The 15,478-nt window shown below is 34.8% G+C and overlaps 1 protein-coding gene across 2 annotated transcripts; it reads right to left on the bottom strand.

Annotated features, from left to right (window-relative positions):
• Window positions 1-2,976: 2,976 nt before the first annotated feature.
• On the bottom strand, window positions 2,977-14,350 carry LOC125236683 (peptidoglycan-recognition protein LB-like). 2 transcript variants are annotated; one of them, XM_048143591.1, is made up of 5 exons: window positions 14,211-14,350; window positions 9,459-9,602; window positions 6,206-6,455; window positions 4,675-4,793; window positions 2,978-3,695 (listed from the first exon to the last, which is right to left on the bottom strand). In XM_048143591.1, exons 2-5 carry the CDS (start codon window positions 9,598-9,600, stop codon window positions 3,430-3,432), a joined length of 777 nt encoding a protein of 258 aa, XP_047999548.1. In that variant the 5' UTR covers window positions 9,601-9,602; window positions 14,211-14,350; the 3' UTR covers window positions 2,978-3,429. The 2 variants fall into 2 exon arrangements, with proteins under 2 accessions (XP_047999549.1, XP_047999548.1); XM_048143592.1 differs by lacking the exons at window positions 9,459-9,602; window positions 14,211-14,350 and adding an exon at window positions 7,342-7,445 and having other exon boundaries at window positions 2,977-3,695.
• Window positions 14,351-15,478: the final 1,128 nt, after the last annotated feature.

The following is a 15,478-nucleotide window of genomic DNA, read 5'->3' as shown; positions in this document are numbered from 1 at the left end:
AAAGCTACAAAAATATAGTCGGAAAATATTTAGTTACCTAATTAACCGACCGTTTTACTGCCGAGAATTTTGGTTATCTCACGTAGAACTTATCTGTAGAATATCCAAAAAAATATTAAGTAGATTATAGATATTTAACGATGTTAATAAATGACATTCTAACTGTCAATGTTTATAGATTCGTAATGAAACTATTTTTGTGAAAGTCATCTTGTCATTAAAATATGTTTACATTTGTATCGTCGTTTTATTTTTCAGCTGTAACTACTACCCTAAGGCCCACTTTCACCAACCACTTAACTCAGGGTTAGTGGGCTGTCAACTGTCAAATTCCATATAAAATGGTGGGTTAACCCTCGGGTTAACCCTCCATCTTCGTTGCAAGTGGCCCCAAAAGTCTATTCAAAAAATAGGAATGTTAATATAATAAATAATAAACTCACAATTCACATTATCCGATCCGATATCGGATGTAGGACCAATATCCCATACATTACAGGCGTTATCTTGGGTTTTTCCATTGAAATCCTTCCGATATCCCATATATTTTGCCGCCATCTTTGATTTTTTCCTTTGAAATCCTCCCTACATCAGATATCGGATCGGATAATGTGAAAACGCACTAATAGTTGTAAGACTCAATTTAATTAAGTTGAGTCTTACAAATCTTGCTGAAGCAAAAAAACTGTCAAGAGTAATTTGCATAACAAGAATAAAATAGTCCAAAGTGTCAATTAACTCTAAATAAGTATTTGACCTCGGTGACAGACAGGTAATACGGTGATGCCCCTCAGTATCCGTAGTAATATTCATCGTAATGACGTCACAGCCGATCATTCACCCGTGAAGTGTTAATGAATCGTATTAGAGTATGACTCATTGTTTACATGCAATAATTTAGAGGGAAAATTATGAATTTTAATCAGTTTAATGATTACCTAAAACTTGAGCACGTGTGTAAATAAGCTAATAGTATGTGTGCAAATGTTTAGAGTAGACCAAAGAGGATCGAGTATTATAGATCATCGATCATAATGTAAATTCATATAGGTTAACGTAGATTAATTTATACTGTAATTTATCATTATCAAATAAATAAACTAAACTAAACTAGAGAGTTACTGTCAAAGTAAAATGTGTAATCACAGTGCATAGACTGCCATCTCTCGACACAGGCTTATAACTTTTGAACCTCAGTTTTGATAATTTGGCCCATATTGTTAGCTTGATATGTGTTAAAATGTCAACTATTAGTATTAGCGCCATCTAGCCGAGCGTTCCACAAAAGTGTAACGACATCTAGCCCACCGTACCTTATTCTTTAGGGCTTTGAGGTACGTTTTTTTCTTAGACTTTATCCGTCTATACGGAGTTACATAAAATTTTGAAACGTTGTCAATTATGTCTTTGGTGTAGACGTACGAGGTTATGCGTACTTAGATATTTTTTGGAGAGTTTTCTTAACGACATGTCTAACCTGTAGAACTAAGTGTGAACGGGATTTTATTGGTTTTTTTGTTGGCAATGTTGTTTAAATATAAGTATTTTAAATAAGTTTATTACAGAATATTTGGGTCGTATTTGTGTTACTTAGAGCCACTTGCACCATCCGCTTAACTCATGGTTAGTGGGCTGTCAATCTCGGGTTAACCCTCCATTTTCTGTGACTCAAGTGACCCTAAGAAGAACTTCTATCAATAAAAAATAAGTTCAAAAACTGAAACCCGACTACTATAAAATGTGCTCTAAAAAGTATGAAACAAAGATAGAATTATTTTATGAAATTATCATGCATGAAATTCACAGCTGTGTATTCTTTTCAATACAAAATTCAATAAGAGTTTTGAATGATTCACGGTTATTTTCATTAGACTTATATTGATCAAAAAGGTAATCACGGTCAATATAAGTCTAACAAAATTCAATGTTATACGTTTGTAAATTTTATAAATACATGCAGAGATTCAGAAGATAGCCGTGGTCGTATGCCACTTGTATACTTACCTTAAAGTTTATAATTGTGGCATACGACCACGGTTCTCTTACATACATACATACATACATACATGCATACCCACATAGATATACATACATACATACATACCCACATACATAGCGGTCAAAATCATAACCCTCCTTTTGCGTTGCCGTAGTCGGGTAAATAAGTACATGCATAATGATATAAGTATAAATAAAAGATGGAAGCGTCCAAGTATGTAAAATTTATTTATTACCAGCTAACCTTTTAAAAATAAATTACATATATGACTGATTGAATACCTACTTAATCGACACATTATAGGTACAAAACTTATCGAAAAATTACGACATCAGATCTACACAGATTACATTATAGTCACCTTTATATATCATTACACAGCACTAAATAAAAACATGATTATAATATGTTCACTATTACAGATTTTCCTTCGTATATTTACGGAAACGTACGGACGTCAGTGTCAGTACAAGACGTACTGACACTGTCTGAACTAGCATGACAAATACGAACGTTTCCGTAAAAATACGAAGGAAAAGCTTTATTCCACACTACATTTGTACCATTCTATATTTTATTATCTCTATAGGTATGTACCATATCATATTTTTGAGCAATTGCAGAAAAATTACTCTTCAACTGGTCAATGGGTACAAAAGTGCCAATCCTTTAGTTAATTGATTTACTACTTATACTTTATACTACCTACTTATTTTGCTAGGCTGGCCCGCTGAAAAGCTGCTCCTTCAGACATTTACTATACTTTAAGACGATACAGGACGAGTCAGTTCTCCATACAAACGCTCTCGACTATTTCCTCCCTGGTTTTTGAAGATAGAGCAATGATTTTTTCAACACAGATTATTATAATTTTTAGCTGTGTCTATTTTGTTTTGATATTTTTATTTTTAAATACGCTAGAGGTAGAGCCAATCAAAAATTTTCAAAAACGGCCTTTTTCATTATGGCGCAAAAACAGGTGTGATACTCAAGATTGGTAACAATTAGCCAAAAAAAGTAAACGGTCTGACACAGATCATTTTATTTTTGTTCAGATTCCCAAATTTCGTTCCCATTGATTATGTTTCGAAGGAGGAAACAGTCGAGAGCGGAACCTCGATTTTAAAGATTTTTTCGCAATATCTTTTAACTGAGTTGTTCTTAATGTTTTTTTTTTCGATAATTCTAATTAATAGCACTAGTAAATTTGACTAAAATTCCCAAATTGAAAGGGGGGGCTCCTTTCCATTTTAGCATTTTCGCTGCTGTAGCGTCTTAACTGGTTTTCGATGGTTGTAACGACTGGCATAATCCATCATATTTTCATATATTAGTCACATTATTGATGATATTTCCAGATGTTCTGATTGCCAATCTCTGCTGTTTTAGTGCGACTCTTATTCGTAGTGGGACAGGCACTAAAGGTAACATCAAACTGCGTTAATCGTTTTATTATATTCCTTCCTAAACTCCTCACTAAGCTCCGGTACATTGACCAGGTCCTCATGCGATGCAGGGAAGGGCGACCAGTGGTCCCAGACCTTCACTGCGTCGAAGAAGGTCTGACCGGGACACTCAGTGTCCCTGACTTGACGGTGACCGAGTAGCTTGTAGTTCGGTTGGATGTAGCCAAGGTCTACGCCAGCTGCTATTAAGGATTTGACGGTTTTTATCTGCTCTGCTGGCGGGGTGGAGTCTGGAAGGAAATTGTTATAATTTCAAATATAACACAGAATGCTAAGACAATAAACCAAAATTAATCGGAACTTAGGCCAAGTTCCGATCAACTTAGGGAATAAATCAATTTATTTTACGCAACTATGGGAACAAATCAAATTATTTTAACAAATATTCTGATTTGTGTTTTTTATGTTCGAATCCGGCCTTCACCACTGGTGGTGCTCGTCATTTTTTCTTTAATATATGACATCTTATTTCGATTTTTTCAATTTATTTTATTAAATATTTTTGATCCCTTAGAGTTGGTCAAAGGCGCCTAGCCTTCAGAGATAACATACACTAGAGAAATTTCGACGTTTACCTCGGCGGTCGAGGTGGTGTAACGGTTTAGCACGTCAGCCGCGTTAGCTGGAGACCCGGGTTCGATTCCCGGCTTCGCCACCAGTGGGCTTGATCGCTTTTTCTTTAGTGTATGGTATCTATTTCAGTTTAGTTTTATGACTTAAAACGTCTCCGAAAGTACGAATATATAAGTGATATCTAGACTAGAGTTTGACTAACTTGTAGACTTAGCAAGCGACCAAGAATGGATGAGTAACCACGAACATTTGTACTGTCATGCTGACAGTTTGTAGCTGCCAAGTCAGCGCAGTGCTAGCTTACACGGTAAGTACCTAAACAGTCTAAACACACCGTTATAATTCACGGGGTGGCACCTTGACGTAATTCCTCAGAGGTAGATCGACGATTTTTAGTTGATATCCTTGAACTAATTTAGCTAAAATCTGTTGCTAGCTCCTAAATCCGTCCCTTAGTGCATTTTCACATTATCCGATCCGATATCGGATATAGGACCGATATCCCATACATTGAAACCGCCAACTTTGATTTTTGCCTTTGAAACCCTTCTGACATCCGATATCGGATCGGATAATGTGAAAAGACACCTATGTGTTCTGATTACTTCAAGATATTTTGATCTGTAATGTACTTACTTGACCAGTCGCCAATAACGCAGATGCCAATGCTGATATTGTTGAAATGCAGCGCGTGGGCTCCAAGAATAGGCCATCCTCTGCCTTCGTATGCCACTCCGTCGCTGCCCACTCCGAAACTAGAATAGATATAAAAAAAAATCATATAATCCATACTTAGTATTATAAATGAGAAAGTGTGTGTGTGTCTGTTTGTTTGTCCGTCTTTCACGGCAAAACGGAGCGATGAGTTGACGTGATTTTTTAGGTGGAGACAGTTGAAGGGATGGAGAATGACATAGGCTACTTTTTGTCTCTTTTTATAAGCAATTTTTGAATTTAACGTGAGCGAAGCCGCGGGCAAAACCTAGTATTGTATAAGATTACACTTTTACTATAGATGTCGATAGTTAGACAAAAGCCCTTATTTTAAAATGAATATCTGGCGGAGCTTCAACTATGATCTCGCGCGCGAGAACTCAAGTAGTGCTAAACCGTAGTGTGTGACACGATACTATACCTAAACTATTTAATCCAATATTGGTTCTATGCATGATTCATCAATCATAAACTTGGGAAAATCCTTATAATACCTAGGTACAGATAATAACCATTTTACTTCTCAAAACTAGCGTTGTTTTCATATCAGTATAATATAAGGTATAGCGGGGCAATTTCAACTAGAGGGCAAATGCCACTGATCTATTTTATTCTATGTTTTACAATGTTTGCATTAGTAATTAGAGTGTCCACCAGTTATACACCGCGTTTTAATGTTTTACTTTAAATTCGACACTTCGTTAGGTTCATTATCAGGAACCATTCTGTATATCACTTTTAGTTAAATACGCCAAAAAAAAAATTTCATCGATTTTATACCTAGGTACATAGTAAATGAATTTATTAGTGTTAGAGACCCTTAACCTCTCGTATGCTTAGGAGCAGATCTGCTCCATATTGTTTCAACTTTAACATGTAGTTATTATGACTAATATATTAATGACAATTTTTTGACAGACGCATACGAAAGGTTAAGAACAACATTCAAGTTAGTGTCAAGTAATTGACGACACATGTCAAAAAAAAAACATTCAGTCGAATTGAGAACCTCCTCCTTTTTTGAAGTCTGTTAAAAACAAATAACATTAGGAATTGGTAAAGGCTGCCACACACGTGTTCAGTAATTATCTTAATTTTTTTAATAACTCGATAAACGTTAAAGTTAAGATGCTTGTTTCTTAGAGAAATTAATAGTATTTGATCTAAAGAACCTTCCCTTAAAGTTAACGGAATTCAATAAAAACAGGGTGTATATGGCACGCATGTCCAGTGAATACATGTGGAAATCAATAGTGTAGGTACTAATTGGAAAAAATGGATCAGTTACAATTGCCCCCCAGTTGGGATTTGCCCCGCTGTACCTTACATGTTTCCAAATAATACTAGCTAATGTGTCTTGTTGTAATATACCTACAATACCTACATATTTCGTCTTTGGAATACCTATCGCTTCTTCAATACGTTAATTAATAATTGATTACAATTTACTTACTGGTAGGCAATGTCCCACCAATGCCGATCATCAATATGGAAATTCTGCATGCTCTTCATAGCCTGTATACAGTCCTGTCTGTTGTAGCAAGCTTTCGGTGTATGGGAATGGTGGATGACCACGTAGGGCACAGGTGTGCGAAGCGGCAGCGTCTCTACAGGCGGCCTTGCCCCCCATTCTGAGCGGGTCACATACGGAAAGTCGAAGGTCACAACCTCGTTCTCTGATGGGTCGGAAGTGGACGATTTTCCTGTAATCAATAAAATATCTATGTAGCGGTATAACAAATACCTACCGAAATATTCAAATTAAGTGTACCTACTGTGTTTGTCATATGTATATGACAATATTTACTTAAGAATATACATATGTAGATTGTAGGTTGTAGGTATACTTAAGACGATACAGGAGGGCTCAATTCTCCATACAAACGCTCTCGACTATTTCCTCCCTGGTTTTTGAAGACAGAGCAATGATTTTTACAACACAGATTGTTATTATTTTGATCTGTGTCGGACCGTTTTGATTTTTTTGATATTCTTATTTTTAAAGACGTTAGAACCCATCAAAAATGTCTAAAAACAGCCTTATTGATTATGGCACAGAAAAAGGTGTGGTATTCACAATTGGTAACAATTAGCCAAAAAAACTAAACGGTCTGACACAGATTATTTCATTGTTATTCTGATCCTCTATTTTCGTTACGATTGGTTAAGTTTTGAAAGAGGAAACAGTCGAGAGCGGAACCTCGATTTGAAAGATTCGCAATATCTTTAACTGAGTTGTTATGAATGGATTTTCGCTTTATGATAATCTAGAAAAGGATGCATGAAACGCACTAAAATGCAGACTCATACAAGGAAAGTAGTTAAAAAAGCAAATATTTCCGCTTGGTGACTGAAAAATATAACAACTGATTCACCTCTTTAGTAAACTTAAAGTTATGCATTCAGTTAATTGTAAATTGTGAAGCTAGAAAGTGCATGTAAACAAAATAAATTCAGAGATACAATCCTCTTTGGCTATATCTACAGCGAACTCCAAAAAGTATTGTTGCGTTTTTTTCTCTCTGTCTATATAAATCGTTATAAATCAAAATAAAATATTAATTTAATCAATGTAAAATATTGACTGACCTGTCTCTGATGTAACGACCATGTTATTTACTATCAATAAAGAAAGCGCAAATAATCGACTATAAAATTTTAAATGGATTTTTTATCCAGGCACGTCTGTACACTGCGAGATTAGAGTCTCAACTGAGTAACAATAGTTATTTGTTATACAAGGGGGCAAAGTTGTATTTTAACTCCGAGTGTGGAATTGAAAAACGAGCAAGTGAAAGGATTATATAGTTGAACCACGAGCGAAGCGAGTGGTTCGAGAATAGAATCCTGAACTTGCGAGTTTTTTAACACACGAGAAGTAAAATACATTTGCACCCGAGTGTAACACAAAACTTTTCTCCTCACTATAGCGAGGAAACTACAACGCAAAAAAAAATGCGTTTATCAGTGCTTCCAGTAGTTCCACAGGTGGTAAATCATCTTAATTACTAGATTCACCTACTTTTATCAATTTTAAAGCAGTTAATTTGACTTTATTCAAGGTCAAATTACTTTACCCACTAGTGGATAAAATGCGTTTTTACCCGCTGGTATTAAAGGACAAAACACGTGTTTCCGAGCTAGTGAGGGGAAAATATTTTTATAAAGGACGTGACGTGCTGACGTGGCTCTCTCCAACTTCGTTTGATATTAGGTATTTTATAAGCCTACAGGTTAGCTGATAAATAGGTTTAGGACTTTTTATCGCATTTAAATGTAATAACTGTTTAATTAATAACTGCTTAATTTTTAATGTTGAAATGTATAAAATAATTTTTATGTTTAAATGTTTGTTTATATGTTAAAATGTGTGATAATAATGATAATATGGATTTTTTTATCTGAAATAAATGTTTTTTTTTTATACATATGGCGACTCCACGGATTTTAGAACCACGGTATGCGATAAAAAGTCCGAAACCTACTTATAAATGAAATGGCCTTGATTGCTTAATTAGTGTCGCCAAAAATTAGGGGATTCCTTTATTCCTACATTCCATGCGAACTACACTTTTTAAATAGTCATAATTATAATTTATACTCGTAAAATCGTAAATGAGTCACACCTATGACGAAAATTAATTTTAATAAATAGTCTCAATGTTTTATGAATCCTTATTACGAGCACTAATTATTACGATAACAAAACTTCTAAACTAGATTATTTTTTTCAGGTTTCTCCTAAGTATAGGTGCACGTTTTTAGGGTTCCGTAGTCAACTAGGAACCCTTATAGTTTCGCCATGTCTGTCTGTCCGTCTGTCCGTCCGTCTGTCCGTCCGACCGTCCGTCCGTCCGTCCGTCCGTCCGTCCGTCCGCGGATAATCTCAGTAACCGTTAGCACTAGAAAGCTGAAATTTGGTACCAATATGTATATCAATCACGCAAACAAAGTGCAAAAATAAAAAATGGAAAAAAAATGTTTTATTAGGGTACCCCCCCTACATGTAAAGTGGGGCCTGATATTTTTATTCATTCCAACCCCAACGTGTGATATTTGTTAGATAGGTATTTAAAAATGAATAAGGGTTTACTAAGATCGTTTTTTGATAATATTTATGTTTTCGGAAATAATCGCTCCTAAAGGAAAAAAAAGTGCGTCCCCCCCCTCTAACTTTTGAACCATATGTTTAAAAAATATGAAAAAAATCACAAAAGTATAACTTTATAAAGACTTTCTAGGAAAATTGTTTTGAACTTGATAGGTTCAGTAGTTTTTGAGAAAAATACGGAAAACTACGGAACCCTACACTGAGCGTGGCCCGACACGCTCTTGGCCGGTTTTTTTATAGTTATTTATCAATGTTGAGTAGGTAAGTAACTGTCTCCGCAATATAGAGGTAGAATATAAAAAGCCTGAGGGGGATCTGGTCGTATTTTAAAATAAAAACGTACTCAGGCTGCATAATTTGTAAGTGCGATAGAGACAGCCTGATGTTTTATCATTTATCGCGTGACCATGCTTGCCTGCCTGGTTAATACCATGCGTTCGTCGTTGTGTATAGTCGAGTTTTCACCTTATTACAACGAGTTAAGGTGAAGAAGTGTACACATAATTATGAACTCGACTGTACATACTATTCTGGTGACTGTACCTTAAATATTTCTCACATTTGCTGACTAAGATAGGTACAAAATTCTACTCACGAGTTAACATTACAGTAGGAATGGCCACCGCCACTCCTATCAATCCAATCAATAAAACTGCAACCAAAATTCTCATTCTATTCTTCTTCTTTACAGTTTTCACTGGAAGTTCTTCACAATCACTTTCGTACGCATCAGACATATCTGCAATCAAATTATACATGAAACTGGTGAAAACAAGTGATTCCTTTGAAATTTTGTTGGGAACTGTTTATTTCCGTGTGATAATTTTACCTGTAATCTGTTGGTATCAAGTTTTATCGGATGCGTACTCGTGAGGAGATAAGTTTTCACGAGTGCGTTTAACTTCCCAAGTAACAATTTCTGGTCCTATAGTGGTCGAGAGCACCAAATTAAATCACATTAAATGGTCCTATAAATAGTCTATATTGGTACTGTAGAGCCGATTTGGCGCAATTATGCAGCCATTTAGTGATATAATAGGGCTATAGCAGTATCATCCGTGACGTTTAAGGTCTATAATGGTGATGTGATGATGACTATTGTGCTAATTTGTTGACATAGAGGACACAGTAACGCTATTATAGTATCAATTTATGCTATAGTAGCATTTGAGATTCCGTTATACAGGTTTTTTGTTCTGTAATAGCAGTTGCCGTCCCTTTTAATGCGAATGAATGAAATTTCTAAAATAATTTAATGTGTGTAATATTTAACAAAAACTGTTCTAAACGAGGAACTTTATGAAAAGTGGCGTGTGAACTTGTGAAGTTTAGTGTCAATCAAAATAATTTGGATTTCGTATAATTCCATCATTACTGCAAAAAGGTATGCGATGGAAATTTTACCGTTAAAAGAATATTAGTTTAATGGAGTATTTTAACTGCGCCCTCGATTTATACCTGTTTTGAATAAAATAAATAAATATAATTTAATACAATAAAATTATTGGCACCATAGTTTCTACTATGGATCCAAGAAGTAAAACATACGCTTTTATAGTTCGACTATGTCACTTATCATACGCATTCACTGCCATAAGCCCGCCATTGTGGATTCAATTAGGGTTGCATGATATTTTAACTATGTTCCAGTTTAACTTATAAGTTCTTTATATAGAAAACAATACTTGTTTTCAATGTTTTACTATAGAAAGATCTTCTAAACAGTTTTTTTTTATTATAAAACATATAGTAAACTCAGCTATAACGCTATTGTGTTTTAATAGAGATACCGAAACCATTATTCCACAGTTCTGTGATATAAAAGAGTCATTGTGACGTATACGGCGATGAGATATAAAAGGCATTATAAAACGACTATTAACGCTTTTCAAAGCTATATAAACGTATCCTGAAAACTTCATTATACAGCAAAATAGCTCTATAATGGTATTCATATCACTACTACAGTGTTAAATACTGTAGCAGTGTTTTCCAAAGCCACTATATCCCAAAATAGTGGTATAGTTAGGTTTTAATTTCTGTTAAAATACGACTACTAAAAATACTATAAGCGGCTTGTTGGGAACCTTAATAGCGCAAATTGATAGCATAATAGTGATTCCTAACACTATTATACAATAATATTGTTCTTTAGTAGGTTATTTGATCCTGTTATAGACCAGGCCTATAGCGGCTCTATAAAATGGTGATATAAATGTTTACATCACTTCCTAATAACACCTTTTAGCTGTATAACACAACAACTATAGCGGCTTGTCGGGAACCTTAATAGCGCAAATTGATTGCATAACAGTGATTTCTAACACCATTATATAATAATACTGTTCTATAGTAGTCATATTTGATCCTGTTATACACCAGGCCTATAGCGGCTCTATAAAATGGTGATATAAACGTTTACATCACTTCCTAATAACACCTTTTAGCTGTATAACGCAACAACTATAGCGGCTTGTCGGGAACCTTAATAGCGCAAATTGATTGCATAACAGTGATTTCTAACACCATTATATAATAATATTGTTATATAGTAGTCATATTTGATCCTGTTATAGATCAGGCCTATAGCGGCTCTATAAAATGGTGATATAAATGTTTACATCACTTCCTAATAACACCTTTTAGCTGTATAACGCAACGACTATAGCGGCTTGTCGGGAACCTTAATAGCGCAAATGGATTGCATAACAGTGATTTCTAACACCATTATATAATAATATTGTTCTATAGTAGTCATATTTGATCCTGTTATAGACCAGGCCTATAGCGGCTCTATAAAATGGTGATATAAACGTTTACATCACTTCCTAATAACACCTTTTAGCTGTATAACGCAACAACTATAGCGGCTTGTCGGGAACCTTAATAGCGCAAATTGATTGCATAACAGTGATTCCTAACACTATTATACAATAATATAGATCTATAGTAGTCATATTTGATCCTGTTATAGACCAGGCCTATAGCGGCTCTATAAAATGGTGATATAAACGTTTACATCACTTCCTAATAACACCTTTTAGTGGTATAAGCTTATAGAGCTAAAAGGTGTTACTGGAGGCTTTTATACGACAGGCGGTCACGCCGAAAACCTTTATACGACATCTATAGTACCTTTTGGCGTCGAAAACCAAAATTATAGCACTAAAATGTTACTTGGGTTGTATATATTAATAAGTAGTATATAAATTAATAAGTAGCTTTAGTATACTATGCTTCTTGGGAGGCGGCGTAAGATGTAAACAACCTACGTGCATACATACCTAATGTAGATTGTAGCATAGGATATGACTGGATCTGTTGACATGTTACGTGTCCTCCAAATTCAACTGTTAGTGGTTAGTTTTGTATTAACTGATGGTGCATGTTAATGAATAGTTATAAGTATTTAATATAAGAGTGCATAACCTCGCCGTTAAACTTTGGTTTGGCGAAATTGTAGCAGTAAGCATCTTTATAGTGTTATTAGAAATAAATTAAAAAAAAATTAAAAAAAAAAACAATACGTATGGCGACTATAGTTAGATTGGGCACTGTTATCACGCTTATCATCTTCGACATAAATTATAAGGTACAGCGGGGCAAATCTCGACTGGGAGGCAATTATAACTAATCAATTTTTTCCATTATTACACTATGATATTGAGTTCTACATACGTACACTCAACCAATTGAACCCTAGGCCACTGTAGAACTATGTCACAGTGACATTAGAAATCAGATTGTAAGAAATCTGAACTGCTTGTCATTTTGACATGGTTGGTAGAGTGGCCTAGGATTCCAATTGGTTGACTGTACCCACAGAAAACGCCTACCATATATAACCGGTGGACACTCTATTTAATAATGCAAACATTGTAAAACATGGAAAAAATGGACCAGTTACATTTGCCCCCCCCCCCCCCCAGTCGAGATTTGCCCCGCTGTACCTTACATTTTTTTTATGGGTACTTATAATTGGGTATTTTAAAAACATCTCGAAATATCTCTTGCATTTTCGCATCTGCATTGTCATCTTACATCACACGGATATTAGGCACTTTGGGGATCGATTTTTTAATTTCGAACGCACGAATTCGCCGTTCGAAAGTCTGTGGAAAACGACGTAAATGCTATTTTTGAAAAAGGACGGCTAGTAATTTTAAAAGTAGTGGTAATGACCACTCGTTTTCGATTCTGTTAGTAGAATTTAAATCGCTGGTAGTGGAGATATTATTGAACGAATTTCACGAAATCGAATGGTCTAGATTCAAAAATCGGCCCCCTGGTCCCACCACGAGCTAGTAAGCTATGATCTACCTGCTATAAAAACGAACAAAAAATAATCACTACCGTGTAAATAAAAAAGACACGGCGATGTTTATAGTTACTCGCCCAGCGGTGAGCTATCAAAATCGCCCTGTCTCTTTTATTTGCACGGGGGTGCTTATCTTTTGTTCGTTTTTATAGCCGATAGCTCATAGCTGACTAGATCGCGGTGGGACCAATGCCTTAATCACCTATTCATATGTAAGGTAGATATTCGAAATGTCTTTTTCAGTACAGATGGTGTTTTTATTACGCACTAGTGCGAGAAGTGGTTCATTATATGCCAGGTCGAAACTTCGGAGACTCATCTGTACTGAAAAACGTCGTACGATACACGTGCGAAAAGGAATTCGTAACTCGTGTCGATTTAAAACACTCCCTTCGGTCGTGTTTTAATTTATCGCCACTCGTTTCAAACTTCCTTTTTTCGCACTTGTATCGAAATGTACTATTTTGTTAAGTACACACACACAGGTAGGCACTAATTTAGCTGGTACCGCAATTTATTCAATAATTAAATAACGTATGATTATCTAATGCACGCCAATTTATAATAAAGTTGCTACTGAAATATTTCATAATATCTGTTTAGAAGCAAATCAATCTATTTCCTTAGATCACAACAAACAACCAAAAAGTTTCAGTAAACAAAATACCGATAGAGATCGCGTCAATGTTTCACCTACTTATCTACTCAAAACCCATAATTTACCTAAAATTATCGCTGAACTATCGTTCAAATTTTTACCATTATTTCCTCCATATTATGTTTATTTTATTCAATGAAGTATCTGTAATTGAACAACGATTCTTTTTATATTTAATCATTTAAAAAAAACACTAATAATTGGACATGCAAATAATATTTACATTAAAAAATATAATGTCAAAACTATTTGCAATTTTCTAAAGTGATCTTCAAATCAATCAACACACTATCTAAGAAAAATCGTCATAATTACTAGGACGTCTAAATATAGCCAACTCCTTTAAAAACTAGAAAAAAAAAGAAACCTACACTTTCAATAACTGATCACAGATCCTCCATCCAACACACTTGTCCAATATCTTGACAACTCGACACTAAAGAATTTGGACCACCGCGTACAATTTGAGCTAGCGACGCAGCGAACTGGCGGGGACTATAGAAACATGCTTGGGTAAACTGGCTTACTTTTATATATATAGTGGCTTTGGCAATCGAGGTGATTCCCCGACGGTATTGATCAGATGGAATTTAATCCTCAAAATGAGATGTGGGGTGAAATGTATACCGGTATGCGTTCTGATCTGGACTTTACTCAGTCAGAATAATTAGTTAGTTTAGTAGAATAGGTAGGTAATACGCTAAGACTGTCTAGGAAATAATCTTAGACAGTTAAATTATTTATTTTTATTACCTGCCAGAATAAATCAAAAAATAAATCTGAAAATTTTATTAATCCCTATTCATATTTTGAGAAATAATGATTTCAGCCTGGGTGATGTGAAAATAATGGACCTACGCTTACGAATAGAATACGTTATTTTGCTCCTTTGTGGCACAACATTCCAGTAACATATTAAATTAACTTTGGTAACACATATGTGTTAATATTAAAGTGCTATAATAATTTGTTCCCTTTTAAATTATCCAATTTTTATCATATTCAACTAATAGTCGCATATCCGAATGTAGCTGCAGGTTAATGAACATTCAGTCATTTTTAAGTTCATGGCCAACTTTAACAGCGGAAATAGTACCTTACCTGCCATCTGAGTATTTTTCGACTTCATAGTTACACCTTCCCCGTAAACAAATTACCTAGCTTAATCAAATATTTATCTAATATTTTTTCTTATCAAAACTAAATGTAACTAGAGAAATCACTACATATACACAACTTAAACAGACGGAACACACTTGCTCGAGTGTCATCATTGTCATATCAGTAAGTATCATGTCACTGAAAACTGACTACCTGTCGCAGTGCGCAATTAAATCATTAAGAATACTGTCTACGGAACATGTTACTATACACATATATGTTCTGCTACTACGTTTGTTTACCTGTTGAAATATATGTGGATTTCTTAAATAAAAGTTACCACATTGTCGCTTACCGTAGAGACGAAATTCGATCGTATCTTCATAAAAAATACCTACCTGTTAGAAGCGTCCGCTCAAGTGACAATGTGGTACATTTTGTTAGAGAACGCCACATTTATAAAGAAAAATATCTACAATATAAAGTGCAATTGCAAAGCAAACACTTTTATTTTGCAAAACAAACAGCTACTTATATA

Source organism: Leguminivora glycinivorella, chromosome 19 (assembly GCF_023078275.1).
Source record: "Leguminivora glycinivorella isolate SPB_JAAS2020 chromosome 19, LegGlyc_1.1, whole genome shotgun sequence".
NCBI classification, from domain to species: domain Eukaryota; kingdom Metazoa; phylum Arthropoda; class Insecta; order Lepidoptera; family Tortricidae; genus Leguminivora; species Leguminivora glycinivorella.
This window is presented reverse-complemented; position numbering and strand designations above follow the sequence as displayed.